The sequence below is a fragment of the Motacilla alba genome, chromosome Z (assembly GCF_015832195.1).
Source record: "Motacilla alba alba isolate MOTALB_02 chromosome Z, Motacilla_alba_V1.0_pri, whole genome shotgun sequence".
Taxonomy (NCBI): domain Eukaryota; kingdom Metazoa; phylum Chordata; class Aves; order Passeriformes; family Motacillidae; genus Motacilla; species Motacilla alba.
The window spans coordinates 9,230,706-9,244,059 of record NC_052046.1 but is presented as its reverse complement, the minus strand read 5'-3'; the positions used below and the strand labels follow the sequence as shown (position 1 = coordinate 9,244,059).

Sequence of the window (13,354 nt, the reverse complement as noted above, 5' to 3'; positions counted from 1 at the left end):
TTATGGCCTCAGGAAGACAATGTGGTGTTTTCACAGTACACCTCTCAGAGCCAGCTTTTCAGTCAGCACCAAGAATGTCATGGTAGTGCAAGATAGCATCAGGCTCACATGCCCAACACACATAAACACCAACACTTCTTCCACTCCACCAAAGATTGCATCCTATTGAGAACACCAGTGAAGGTTTTTAAAGAATTTAAAAGACCTCAACAATGGACCTTTACAGAGAGCAAGGATTTTTCAGAGGTTCCTGCCAAGCTACTGTCTATACATGCAGGCATTCCAGTGGTGGGCATTAGCATTCCTGTCTGCTCAGGGAAGAAGGGAGGACAAAAAAATTCAACAATAAAAGAAAGAGGAAGAGAGGACATCACACAACAGAGGAAATATAGGGAAAAAAAATATAGGTATTAGTGATTTGCACAGAGCCATAGTGCAGTCTCACCCAACAAGAACCTTCCTGCATGTTGTACATCAACTAAAAGTTGTCATCCTGACTGTTTATCTGTTTCCCTTTGGAAGATGATGAGAACCCCTTCTTTGTTGTGCATCAAAAATGATGAGAGAGAAGCACTTACAATTTGCATACTTATTTCTCTTTATCAATTAGCCAGGGAGGAAACAAGATGTAGTTTCAGAGGGAAAAGATAACATGTTCATGAAAGAGGGAGATCTTATGAACATTACAAATCATATATTATGATTTTTTCCAACTTTTAAACTTTTTTTAATCATAATTATCATAATATAATATGTGGAAATGACATTTTTCTGGATAATAAAGTTAAGATGTCACATAAATTACAGAAAACGACTGCTCTGCAAAACAAAAATCAAGTTTTGATAAGAGAGTGAGATTTTTCTGACTTTCTCTTTGATAACTGCCTGACCTCAGTTTGACAATTAGCAATGCTGTTGTAATTGAGATATCTAGAGGGTAATTGAGTACCTATGAATAGCAGCTATTTTGTCAAATTTGAGGGTAAGATACATTACTAAGTGAAAAATTGGTCTGTCTGAAATTCTAGACAAGGAGATTGAAGGATATCATTACACAAACATTTTGATTAGACTGATCTAGCAAGTCAACTTTCACACGAATGGTCTGCAGCAGCAAAAACACTCATTTGAAAACCAAGAGGTTGAGTGCCAACCTGTGCAATTCTCTGAGGAAAACTACATGCCACAGAACTGTATGCAGTGAAAGTCACATTAATATAAAAGTAAAAGCATCTGAGCAACCAAAACAGAACCTCAAATTATTATCTTAGGGTAGGTTCTCATTCTTGACCTGAGTACATTAAACAGTCTTTAGGGTGTAACAAATATGGTCTCAAACATACGTTTCCACCCTGCTTAGAAGGGCAATATTGCTTTTTTTCTGTACATAAGCACAGAGCTTTAAAATTTGTAGGCTTAATTATTGACCTGATCCATCTGCTGGTGTGGGTCTGTCACTTCATTGTTGGCATTTTCCACAGGAAGAGGCAGAATTACCATGGCATGTAATGGCCATATCCACAGAAACATCAGCCACCAAACATTCGGGTCTTTGTCGATCTTTAGTGTAACTAGTAGGTTATAAAGGAGATGCTGATACCTCAGAAGAATAAGAGCAGAATCATCCCACTACCTTTGAAGAGGACAAAACTCATATTACAGTTTTTTCCTACCTTTATTCTTGTCTTTTCCTATAAAAATCTTGTTCTCTGAACTGAAATTTTCAGAGACAAAAAAACTACTCTGAAGATGGCCAACAAAAATATTCTGAGCATGTATAACTGTGTGCATACACATACTTGTACGTTTAATGACAAGCACATTTAATTCTTGACATGAAAGCCTCACTGGCATTGCAATGCTGAACGGTGAAACTGCAGAACTGAGCTCGTGCAAAGGGTTATAGATGTGTTTCACCTGAGATAATAAGAAGACTTTGGACAGCAAAAAATAAATTAATAGATTAAACACTGCAAGACTTAATACATGAAGGGGTCTCCTGGGCATCCAGACCTCTAGATAACACCTCTTCAAGCCAGATGGTTCAAGCTTGGCCATAACCTTGAGTGCATATCCAGCATTCCCATGTATCACAGTAGCCCTTGTCAGCAGAGCACATGCATGCAAGCCCAGGACTTGAAACACATACCCCATGGTAAAGGGAAGGGGAACGAGTCTGCAGCATCTCCCAAAAACCAGTCCATTTTCAAGACAGCTTTCATATCCCATGAACAAATCTCAAGCATGGGAACAGGTTCTCAGGCAAGGTACAGACTTCTAAACCACACAACCTGTGGCTCAGCCTGTGGGATGCAAGCATTCAGTGGAAGTTCACTTCTACAAGGGAACTACAGGGAACAGGAGTCTGGAAAAGGTTTCTGAGCATGGGCAAGATGATTTCAAAAGCAAGGCAGTTGGGTAATGTTGTTATGGTAACAACATTAATCTTGAACATACCCTTATCAGGAAGAATGTCCTCATTAGCGGTAAACCTTATACCTTTCCCATCATGCACTGAGACATGAATTCAAAAGGCAAGAAAGCAAGCAGGATAAAGAGAGAAGAGTATGAATTACAACACAATTAGCAATGTCACTTAAATACAAGGCAAATATTCTAGCTCTTAACAGACAAAATATCCTCCTAGATCTTCTACACCAGGATTTGGAGAGCAAGGCTGTCTGCAAGTAAGGCATAGTCTGGGTTAAAACAGAACAGAATTTGTGCTGGCATAACTAAACTGCAGCCCCGATCCAACCTGCAGAGTAAACATTTAGCAGCACAGTGCCACAGAAGCCTACTCAGTAATTAAATGAAAGCAGTTTCCTCACAAACTGGAAAGTGCAACCACTGAGCAGGGAAGTATGAGAAGCAAACAGCATTTAAATGATACTGCATGAAGCCATGTCCTCCCAGGAGCTTGTGACACTTATGCAAAGGGAAACCTCAGTCAAAGAGCTCTGGTAAGCAGATGTGAGCTGTAAATAGTAGTGGTGTCCCTTCTGTCCCTCCAACCTGGGGCGCAGTTCTCCAAACCCATCTACCAGCCACAGTTAATGAGAAGGGTAAGCAAACAATATCCTTCTTTAGCCCCAATGCTGGGAGGGAGTCAGAGAATCACAGAATATGCAGAGTTTGAAGTGACCCACAAGGGTTTTCAGTCCAGCTCCTTGCCCTGCACAGGACCATCCTAAGAGTGACACCTTCTACCTGAGAGCACTGTCCAAATATTTCTTGAACTCAGACAGGCTTGGTGCTGAGACCACTTCCCTGGGGAGCCTGTGCCAGTGCCCAGCCACTCTCTGGGGAAGAACCTTTCCCTGATATCCAACCTAAATCTCTCCTGACACAACTTCAGGCCGTTCCCTCAGGTCCTGTCGTTGGTCAGCACAGGGAAGAGATCAGAGTCATGCCTTTCTCAGAGATAACTCAGCACTGATTCTGCAGATATTACCCCCTGATTCTGCAGGTAGCATAGTGCAAATCTTTTATTCCCCATACAGGGTCCAAAATTCTCAAGCCTACTATTGTACAAGATTCTGATTTGGACCAGTGGCCAGCTGCCCATAATTGTTCCCTACAGTGGCTTACGATTAGTCACAAAGAAATGTCATCAGTATTCTTTGAGATCTAATTGATGACCTCGTAATGTGTGTATATGATGTACTAAAGCCAGAGCTTCGTTCTTTCTAAGCTTCTTAAAAAATACATAAATACCCATGCACCCACTTCTGTGGCAGCCCTGTATATTCCTGCTTCTGAGAGGTAATGATAATGTTCCATTATCTTCATGCTTCTGCTAAATACTTGCCCTCAGTGAAGTCTTACAGTCAAATCATGCATTGCATGAAGCCGCTTTCTCATATCATCTTTGAATTTGTCACTTTTGTGTCTTCAATGGAGCACTTTTCTTTCTCCAATTTTAAGTACTCCAGACTGTAGTACGGACTGCAGGACATCAGTGCTGCACATTTTCTTCTATCTTAGCTCAGCATTTAACAATTTAACAGTAATTTAACAACATCCATGTAAAAAGTTAGCTTCAATTAATTCATAGTTTGGATATATAATGGCAAATATGTGCATGGAACAGTAAAGATTGCAAGCACTCATTCAAGTGTGCACTCAAGTTCCCCATTAAAATGTGGTTTGTGTAAGTGATGGCAACAGCCAGATTCCTGGAGTCCCTAGAGGATGTAGCAGTCTTTGACCTGTCTGGCCACTGGATGTCATCATTGCTCTGCTGGGACACAGCTACAGGACCATTCTCTCAAAGGTAATGATTTTTAATGTAATTTCAGTGTTTTAATGCAGTATGTTTGAACATAAGGAAGACTAGACTGTGCTGCTGTAGGCAGAGATCACAGAATCACAGAGCCATCACGGCTGGAAGAGACCTGCACTCTCCAACTCCTAATTGAGCACCACCAAATCATCCCTAAACTGTGTCCCCAAATTCCATATTTAGACACCTCTTGTACACTTCTAGAGATTGTATACTTTTTTTTTTGAGACATGGCAAAAAATACCAACTTGCACCTCACAATCTCCTTCCAGGTAGTTTCAGGTCCCCTCTGAGCCTCCTCTTGATGACTCAACCCACCAAAACTAAACTAAACTTTCCTCTTTAGAAACAAACCCTGTTTTGGTCACAGAATCTCTGAACTCTCTACACTGCTAGGGGAATGCCAGTATCAAGCAACCTCATTTACACACAAGGGAATGTATGTGAGCTTTCCTCTTGATCCTGGGACTTGGTGTGATGACCTGCTGGCAGAGTTGGTACAGTCTGTGGGGTTGCCAGCTCTCTTAGGCTTGCAAGGATTTAAAGAAAAAGGATCCCATGTAAGAAGACTGCAGAAGGACAAGCCAGGGAGTTGTATAACTTTGCTGCTGGGATGAAGTAGCTTAATGCAAGGCTTTTAATTAAACAGCCTGAAAACACAAAAATACCAGTTTTTGTTTAGACCCAACCCTTTGCAGCATCTGTCTCCTCTTACTGAGAATAGTGACATTCACAGTCAGCCAGTGATGGTCCTTGACTAGGGACCAAATTATTCTGTAAAATAATATGGAGATGTTCACATGAAAGCAATGAAATTAACTGTTTACCCCTCCACATTCAATGAAACATCACCACTAAGCCATAAGGCTTCTCACGAGACCCACCAAACAGTTTGGTGATCCATCCCAGCAGCTTATTAATATGTTGTGGTAATCTGTAATCATCTAGCTGCCACATACCCTGTACTGGCTGCAGACAAAACAGTGCATTTGTTGCTCACCTCAGAGACTTCTCCCTTTACAGGCAGCCTGCAGCTCTGTAACTCACCACATTGCTGTCACTCAGCCTTAGTCAGGGCCACATGGGCTGTGCCACACACAGAGCTGGCCTGTGACACAGGCACTGACAGGTTTCTGCAGTGGTGTCTTGCTAAAATGGTGCCTCACACCACCGCACAAGCCTCAGTACAGTGACTTCAAATTTCGCTTAAGCCACCCACCCACATTAATTCATGAAACGTGACTGTTAAGTGAGGACTGCAGAGAAAAAAAGACCACAAACACCCCAGGCCTTATGTTTCACATATTTCTGCTCTCCTCAAATGTAGTCATGGAGTGGCAAATAACCCCCTTTTCCTCTTTTCCAGTTTCACAAGCTCCGAACTGTCACACTTTCAGAAATGTTACTGCCAAAAGCATTCTTCCAAACTGGCAGTACAAGGGAGAGAAATTATGAGCAGAGCCAAGAGCTCCATTGAACCCTGCCAACACAAAGGAGTCTTACCCTGAGCTGTCTGAGACTGGACAAACGTTTTGATGAGAGTGTCCGTGGTCTGAGTGTAGAGGGAGAGAGCATATCGAAGTGACTGTAGGTCTGGACTCTTCTCCAAGAAGGTTTTCTTCAGACCATTCCCACCAGCATGGAAATATTGCTAAGAGTAAAAAGAAACTGGAAAGTTACTGAGCAAGAATTGCAACCAGCAACGAACGTGTATGTGCAGTTGTGCATATAGATGTGAAACAGCTGGAAAAATTCACAAAACAGCTTCTGTACTGGAAACCCAGCTCTCAGACCAGCTGATACCAACTGCTCATGGCATTCCTCTTCCAAAGCACTTAAATATGAATATGCTGACTCCCAGCATACCAGTCTCCTCAACCTCTTCAGCTGTAGACATGCATGGCAGTATTCACTTAGAGCCTTTATCACTATGACAGCAGGGACAAACTCCTGCCATCTCCCAAACCAGGACAGGCACTGTCCTCCAAAAGAGGACTTGGGGATGGAGTTGGGAACAGCAGAAACAGAAATGGAATCACTCACTTTGATTGTATCCAGTGCCAGGTCCAGAACAGCACACTGCTTTGGAGTGAGGCTCCTGGTTTCTTCTCTCACCATATGATCCTGCAAACAACCATTGTATTTGACGTGAGTGTGCTGTCAAGAGGCTAAAGGAAAAGGAGTCCCCAGCACCACCAACTTCTCCAGATTCACACTGTATCTATGTGGCAGCAGCATTAATTCAGCTGTTCAAGGAATGTTTAATGGAGTCTCTCAGAGTCATTTATTACAGCTTAACTTGGAAATAAACTGATTGTCTCTCTTTCTTGCAGGCACAGAAGACATAAATAAGGAAAGAACTGGACAAAGGTAAGCAGCAATTTAAAATCAGTTTGTCTCAAGAAAACCCAAACAAAAGCCTGCCTTTTCATTCTCGAAAAGCCACAACAAAATTCTCCAAATACCAAGGAGATCAAGGAATCTAAATCAAGGAATTCTGAGTACTAGGCATTAGTGAAAGTTGTTATATGTCTGTTGTTTGTGGATTTTTTTAAACTCTTCCAACTACAAAGGTCACTAATTCATTCCATCATTTGTGAAGAAGAAGAAAAACAAAAGAAAATAGATTTGCTAAAAGAAGACATTGTTCCTGTTAAGACCCACCAACTCTAACAGCAAAAAGACAGCAATCACTTGGGAAAGAATTCCCTTTTCTGCAGTGGAAGCACATCCCAGTTAGAGTCCTGGCTGACTACAAGGATGTGCCATCCTTTGGCATTTCACTAAGCTCTTTCTCTCTGATGCTTAGTCTAGATCTCAGGGTAAAACAGCATATTTTACAAGTCAAAGCTTTGCACAAACCCATATTCTAACTGAGCAGCTGGAGGGTCAGGCCAGTTGACTTCAGGTTGAGCTCTAAAGCATTCATAAAAAATATATAAGCCAATCAGGCAAAGGCTTTATCCCTACTTTAAACATATCATAGCCCCCTAGACACTTCCCAGGAGACACATCTGCTAAACTGCCTCTGTGTAAAGCACACCTAGTCTGTGGCATCATGTCTGGGTTTCACAGGGACAAACCTGTTGGCTATCTTGCAGTTTGCTGACTCTTCACACTGCCTGATGCTGTCTCCATTCATTATCCACTGCAATCCATCTCCTGCCTGATGGAGACAGGGCTCTCTGCAGTCTAGGGGCAGCCACAAGGCATTTGCCACACTTCTCACAGACATCTAGCTATCAACTTTACACAGTTAAGCCTTGAACTGCACAGAAGATACCGCTCAAGTTGTCAGTTTCTCAGATTTCACACCCTGCTTTCCTGAGTAGCAGAGATGTGCCTCAATGTGCCTCTTCTCCCACACAGGATGCTCCTGGCCTGGGGACCATGTGCAGGGGCACAGCACTTGGTGAGCTGCAGTGTGCCTTGTGTTGTGATATGCTGTCCTGAGGGGAGCAATAGCTCTCCTCCTTCTTCTTTGTGAGCTGGGGGTAATTCAATTGAAGATGATGTGGCTTCACACTTCAGTGCACAGAGACTTCAGTGCACAGAGGGTAAAGCGTTCTTTTCTCTGTCTCACAGTCAGATTAAGCGCAAAATCAGACAGAGCCCAAGGCCACATTCATGGGAAAGGCCAGTTTAGTCAGGGTAGCTGTGCTCCCAAGGCAGAGCTACTTTCACATCTGCTAAAATGACTTTCTAGGCCTGCCTGCCAGATTGCCCCAAATGCCACAAAAACCAGGTGGTCAGCACTTTGAGCTCCAACACCTACAGAGCTCATTTAGCCCCACAGAGAGGCGCCACTCCGCCCGTGCCCATGCTGTCAATGCACAGCAATCCATCACTGCTTTCTCTGAGTTTCCCAGTGTCATCTTCTTCAACACATTATGTAAAAATAATCCAGAGACTGGACTGGTAATACTTGCACATACTCAGAGAAGAGCCCACGACTGTCACTCCTGTGCATACCTGCCCTCTGCAAATCCCACACTGCTCCTATAAGAACTGTGCACAGCGCTACCTTGCACTTCCCAGATTGCCAGCCACGAGCAAGAAACAAATATTTACATCAAATAATTATGCAAGTTCAAGCAGAAGAAGTAAAAAAAAAAAAAAAAAAAAACCAACAAAAATAACCCAATAAACTTTTCCTGATCTCTCAGATTCATCCTTGTACTCTCCACAGGTATTTTCAAAAGAAACTCTGCGGTCAGAGCCTGGCTGTTTACTCTGGGGGCAGCACAAGGAAGAGGAGGCAGCTGCTCCCTGCTCCTGTTGCTGACTACTAAGTAAACTGAGCAGAAAGAGTTTGATAATAAGTGGGAGGCAGATATGTGGCACCAAGGAGTCAGGTTTATGGTTGGCTTTCTGAGCATTTTAAAATACACTGTGAAATTGATTTGTCATCAGGACGAGAGCCTGTGCTTTTCAGGTCTGTCAGTTTCAGTTTTCAGCTGAGTTATCTGATTCACTAGGGCTCTGTTCTCCCTGTCCTATTTAAGACTAATAATGCTTAAAATCCATCCCATAATTTCCCCAGGCTTTTAGTGGAACTGAAAAATGCAGAGAAGGGGGGTCTGAAGAACCATGCCTTCTCTGTTAGCTTGTATGTGCCTCCAAAAACAAAAGGACAAAAAATAGAATTCTCACAATTCTTAACACAGACTCCAACCATTTTTACTTTTATAACACTCCTATTTTACTGGAAATTTTCAGACACAATGTCATTTCCCTCATGGTCTCCAAAATTCAGGTGCTTTCACACTTGAGCACGACTGTCTTGCCACATACAAAATCCTGTGTACCTGTACTGCTGCAGCTCTATATGCAGATATGCAAATAAAGGCTGGGACACACACCAGGGCTTGCCTGATTTGCATGATTACATGCATTTAAAAAAATGCAGTCCAGAGGTACCAAAGTTAAGCTTTACAGTAACTGAAGAAGGGCCACTGCTGGGGGACAGTCTTCACCCGACCAGTGCAAATGGAAACCAGCAAAGCTTCCAAGCCATTCCTGGCAAAAGGTGCCCTGTACATGCTTTGAAATTACAGTAATGAGAATATATGGAACAAGTAAAAGATAACAGTGAATTTCAGTGGCCACACTCAAGAATGCAAGCACACAGGGACTCACAGACTGTCCTTGTGACCTGGGGGAAGAAACAGCAAATTCAGAGCTCTGCACTCAGACACCAGGAATGCATGTGAAAGGCAGGAATGGCTTCTTTTTCATCATGTGGAGACATGATGAGTCCTTGCTGATGCTTTTGCAAGAAAAAGGGGAAACTCTGGAAACAGGAGTCACATTTGGATGCTGTGGTTCAGCTGCCACTCTCCCAGGCTCCCTACAAAACTCCTTTCTCCCCATTTTTCCACTGGAAACAACACACATCATTGCAAGCGCAGGAAGCAGGGAAGGAAACACAATCCTCATGAGACACCATGTCACCAGGGATGACAGCCTGACTGTGGGAGTGCATAAGGCCATCACTCAGCACAAGTGGCAGCTATTCCCCTGGGGAAACACACGTGGAAGCTTATGCTAGGTGACTATTAACTGCTCTGTACCAGCCTCACAATGTAGCTGGAGAACAGGTGCACATCTAATGACACACCTGCACGCCCTGATCACTTGCTAGGACTGCTAATAAGCACTGCCTTAAATGAGCTGTGTACTGGCCACATAAACGTGTATGGAAAATGTATCTGCTGGGCAAGGGACATAGGTGTATGAAGACAGCTGTATTAGTGTGCAGGACAAAACCAGAAAATTATAGGAAGGGACAAATGCCTTTTGAAACTGCAATAATCACTTAGGAGAATATCCTTTGCACTGGGAAGATTTCCTTGGTCATGCTCTGACACAGAGTTCAGGTCCAGCTCTATCTCCCTCGCAGCAGACTCTGCACTGTGACACTTAAGATTTAGACCTTCTCCTCTTGCACAATACCAGTCTTGTAGCACAAGTGCCACCACAGCAGAGTGCAATCCGAGTGCCGTGAGGCGTCACTATTTTCATACCATTACTGTCGTGATCAGTGAATTAGTGCTTGATTCGCTTATGATGAGGTGGCGTGCACTTCATAATGCTCATGTCATGCACTGTCACGTCATGCACTGTCAAAACACATCAACAGAGCCTTCATGCTAAATGCCAGCTTGCCTGTGAAGGGAGCCCACGCAGAAGGAATTTACAGACACAGGCTCTCTTCCATAAGCAACAGATATTTTTTTAACAGTCCATGTAATTCACCCACAGATAACGCAAGTGTCTTTCCAAGCATTAGGGACTCCCTTTTATAAATGGGGATACGGAGGAGCTGGCCAGATATTGAGAAATTTCCTTTTTTTCATTTTAAATCAATGTACCAGACTTAGCACCATGTATACAAAAGAGAAAAACTACTTTGATGATTAAATACACAGTAAGATTTAATGTTAAGCACTATGCTGATGTTAGTAGGATGCATTTAAAAGCACATGTAATGCATTTAAAGGAATTTCTCTACAACTGCAGTCAGCAACAAACCACTAGAAGCACAGGACATGCTATGCACTACCACACTTCCATGCTTACACACAGGGACATTAACACAAGCCATGCAGGACAATACCTTCAACTTTGACAAGTGTCCCAGTTCCTTAGCAGCACTGAAAATCAACTGTGTGCCCTATGGTTGCAGAAGTTAGAAAAGAAAGGAGGGGGGAAAAAAGGTTATAAACAAGCTTCACATATTCTTCCTTTGAGCAAGTCAAGTCAGTTCACAGCAACTTCACATTACCACCTCAAGGCCAGGCACAGCTACTGGACTCTCCTTGTCAGTTTATTACCTAGTACAAACCCTGGCATTTCTGTGGATACTACATCAAGAGCTATTTCAGAGCACGATGTCTTGCTAACCAGCTCACTCTTGCTTACAGCAACCACTCACTTATACAGGATGAACCTTCAAATGGATTGCATGCGGTTGGAGTGAAGGCCATCTCCAAACGCTCCTTTAGATTTCACATCTAAATACACACAAAGACAGCAAAGACTGGTCACAGCAAAAGATCACAGAACCCCAGGACAATGAGAATCCATCCATAGAGGTAGGGCCCAGTCATCACGGTGGGGGTAAGCACAGATCAGATCATAAACAAAACTGAACCTCAGCTGTTCAGGGGTGAGAGATTGCCAAAGTCTTGTGAATACTACAGCATGATCTTCAAATGTTCTAGAGCTTGGCCAATGGCTCTTCTTCCCCCACTGTGCCTTACTAAAGCTGTACAACCAATGAAGAAACATAAAGGGAAAATGAACCCCAGTGACAGGAATCTTGCTTCAATGCACTTTACCAGTCTCACTGCAAAAAAATCTCTTCCTTTTATCTAGCCTAAATCTACCCTCTCCAGTAGTTTAAAAGCTACACAATACCTATGTACCAACTGGTTGTTTAGGCATTTGGAAAATAAATATTAACACATAAAATGTGTTTCAACAAGGTCAGGTTGCTCAGAGCACCGTCTAACCTGGAATAGGGCATGTTGTATAAGGACCGTTGGTTTCACGAACAAAAAGTCTCCAGTAAATCCAATTCTCCTTCCCTCTCCACTACTAGCCTTTCTTAACAGTCTTTAACCCTCCCGCTTAACCATAACAGCCTTGACCACGCCCCACCCCAAAATACCTCAAACTGTAGATGCAAGATCTAAACCCAGAATTATTATACTGCCCTTTGTCCCTGCCTATGTCATTCAGCTTTCCTTTGCTGCCTTCCTGGGTATTTGTTCATTGCTCTTTAGGTCAATACTCTGTAGAACAAGAATTGTCTCACACAGGGATTTGCAGAGAAGACCCTGGGAACTGCCTACTACTGCAAAGATCACTGCTGAAATAATTTTTTTTTAAAGGATTAAAATGAACATCAGCCCCTCTAAAAGTTTCCCCTCAGCAAAAAGTCTCTATACCTGTTGCCTGGGGTACCAGGAGAAAAACAGGCAGCTTATAGATGTAACACTGGAAAACCTGAGACTTGCTCTAGGGCAACTGGACACCCTCTGCCCATTACAACAGCAGCCCAGAACTGAATATTTAAGGTGAGGAAAGGCCTTTTCTTTAGTTTTCCAGCCTTGGAAATTTCTTCAAGCTGAAAGACTCTGTGACCTGAAACTACAGATCACCTCTTGATTTGCTCTTCTTGCAACCACCAGCTAACCCTCACTGTTCCTCAGCCTTTTATGTTTGTTGAATACAAAGCGATACAGAATGAACATTATTGATTTTCTAGCTAAACAGAAGCTCTTGATAAATGATTAAATTCACAGCTTTTGGCAGGTGTGGAGGGGAAAGTGCAGGCAAGCACAATGAATCTACAAAGGAAAGCTCCTGAAATGAGAAGGAGAGCTTGTCTTGCTGTCAGTATCCAATGGGTAGTGTTGAAGAGCACAGCTCTCTAATCTGAAAGAGCACGAATTTCCATGTATTTCCAGCAGGGAAGGTTGAGCATGACTGCACACCAGCAGCAACAGAGAGATTTCACTGTGGGCCATGCCAAATAATTGACCAGAATACAGGGTTTCACCATCCTCTTCTACCCAACACATGTGCCTGCTGTTCTGTACGATTTGCCATGAAATTCTGTTGACTTACAGGGTCTTAAAATTTAAGGTTTTTGAGTCAATTGACCATGCAGGAAACAAAAATGAAGACATTTTTGTATCTAAAATTTTAAAAAAGGGAGTAGTCTCAAAACACAGTAACATCAACCTTTTCTAATTCAGTATTTTCAACATTCACTGGACACTTTTTTTAATATACATTTGAACAACAACATTAACCAGCTCAGGCACGTAGTCTTCCTGCCTCAGGCTTCTAAGGAGGGCAGGTCAGGAACACCGAGCAATAGCTGGTGACTGGACACGCTTCATGGAACAAAGCTGCCCAGATAACTCCCAGTTCTTGCACGCTAAGAAAATCCTTGAGAATCAGTGACAATCTCTGTCAATGCATCTGCAAGGAGAAATTATTTTGCTGTTACACTGAGTTTGTCATCAGTGCTGGTAACATCTAATGAAAATCTGG

At 42.8% G+C, this 13,354-nt stretch overlaps 1 protein-coding gene across 15 annotated transcripts in view; it reads right to left on the bottom strand.

Moving 5' to 3' along the window:
• UNC13B (unc-13 homolog B) overlaps window positions 1–13,354 on the bottom strand; it is a 207,563-nt gene that overhangs the window by 4,585 nt on the left and 189,624 nt on the right. For 7 of the 15 annotated variants that reach the window (XM_038125512.1, XM_038125513.1, XM_038125515.1 and 4 more), the window contains 4 exons: window positions 10,905–10,961; window positions 6,329–6,409; window positions 5,789–5,936; window positions 2,458–2,514 (listed from right to left, as the gene is read on the bottom strand). In XM_038125512.1, coding sequence (XP_037981440.1) covers window positions 2,458–2,514; window positions 5,789–5,936; window positions 6,329–6,409; window positions 10,905–10,961 — 343 coding nt within the window. The remainder of the gene's footprint in view (window positions 1–2,457; window positions 2,515–5,788; window positions 5,937–6,328; window positions 6,410–10,904; window positions 10,962–13,354) is intronic. The other 8 variants (XM_038125516.1, XM_038125521.1, XM_038125522.1 and 5 more) reach the window with 2 other exon arrangements.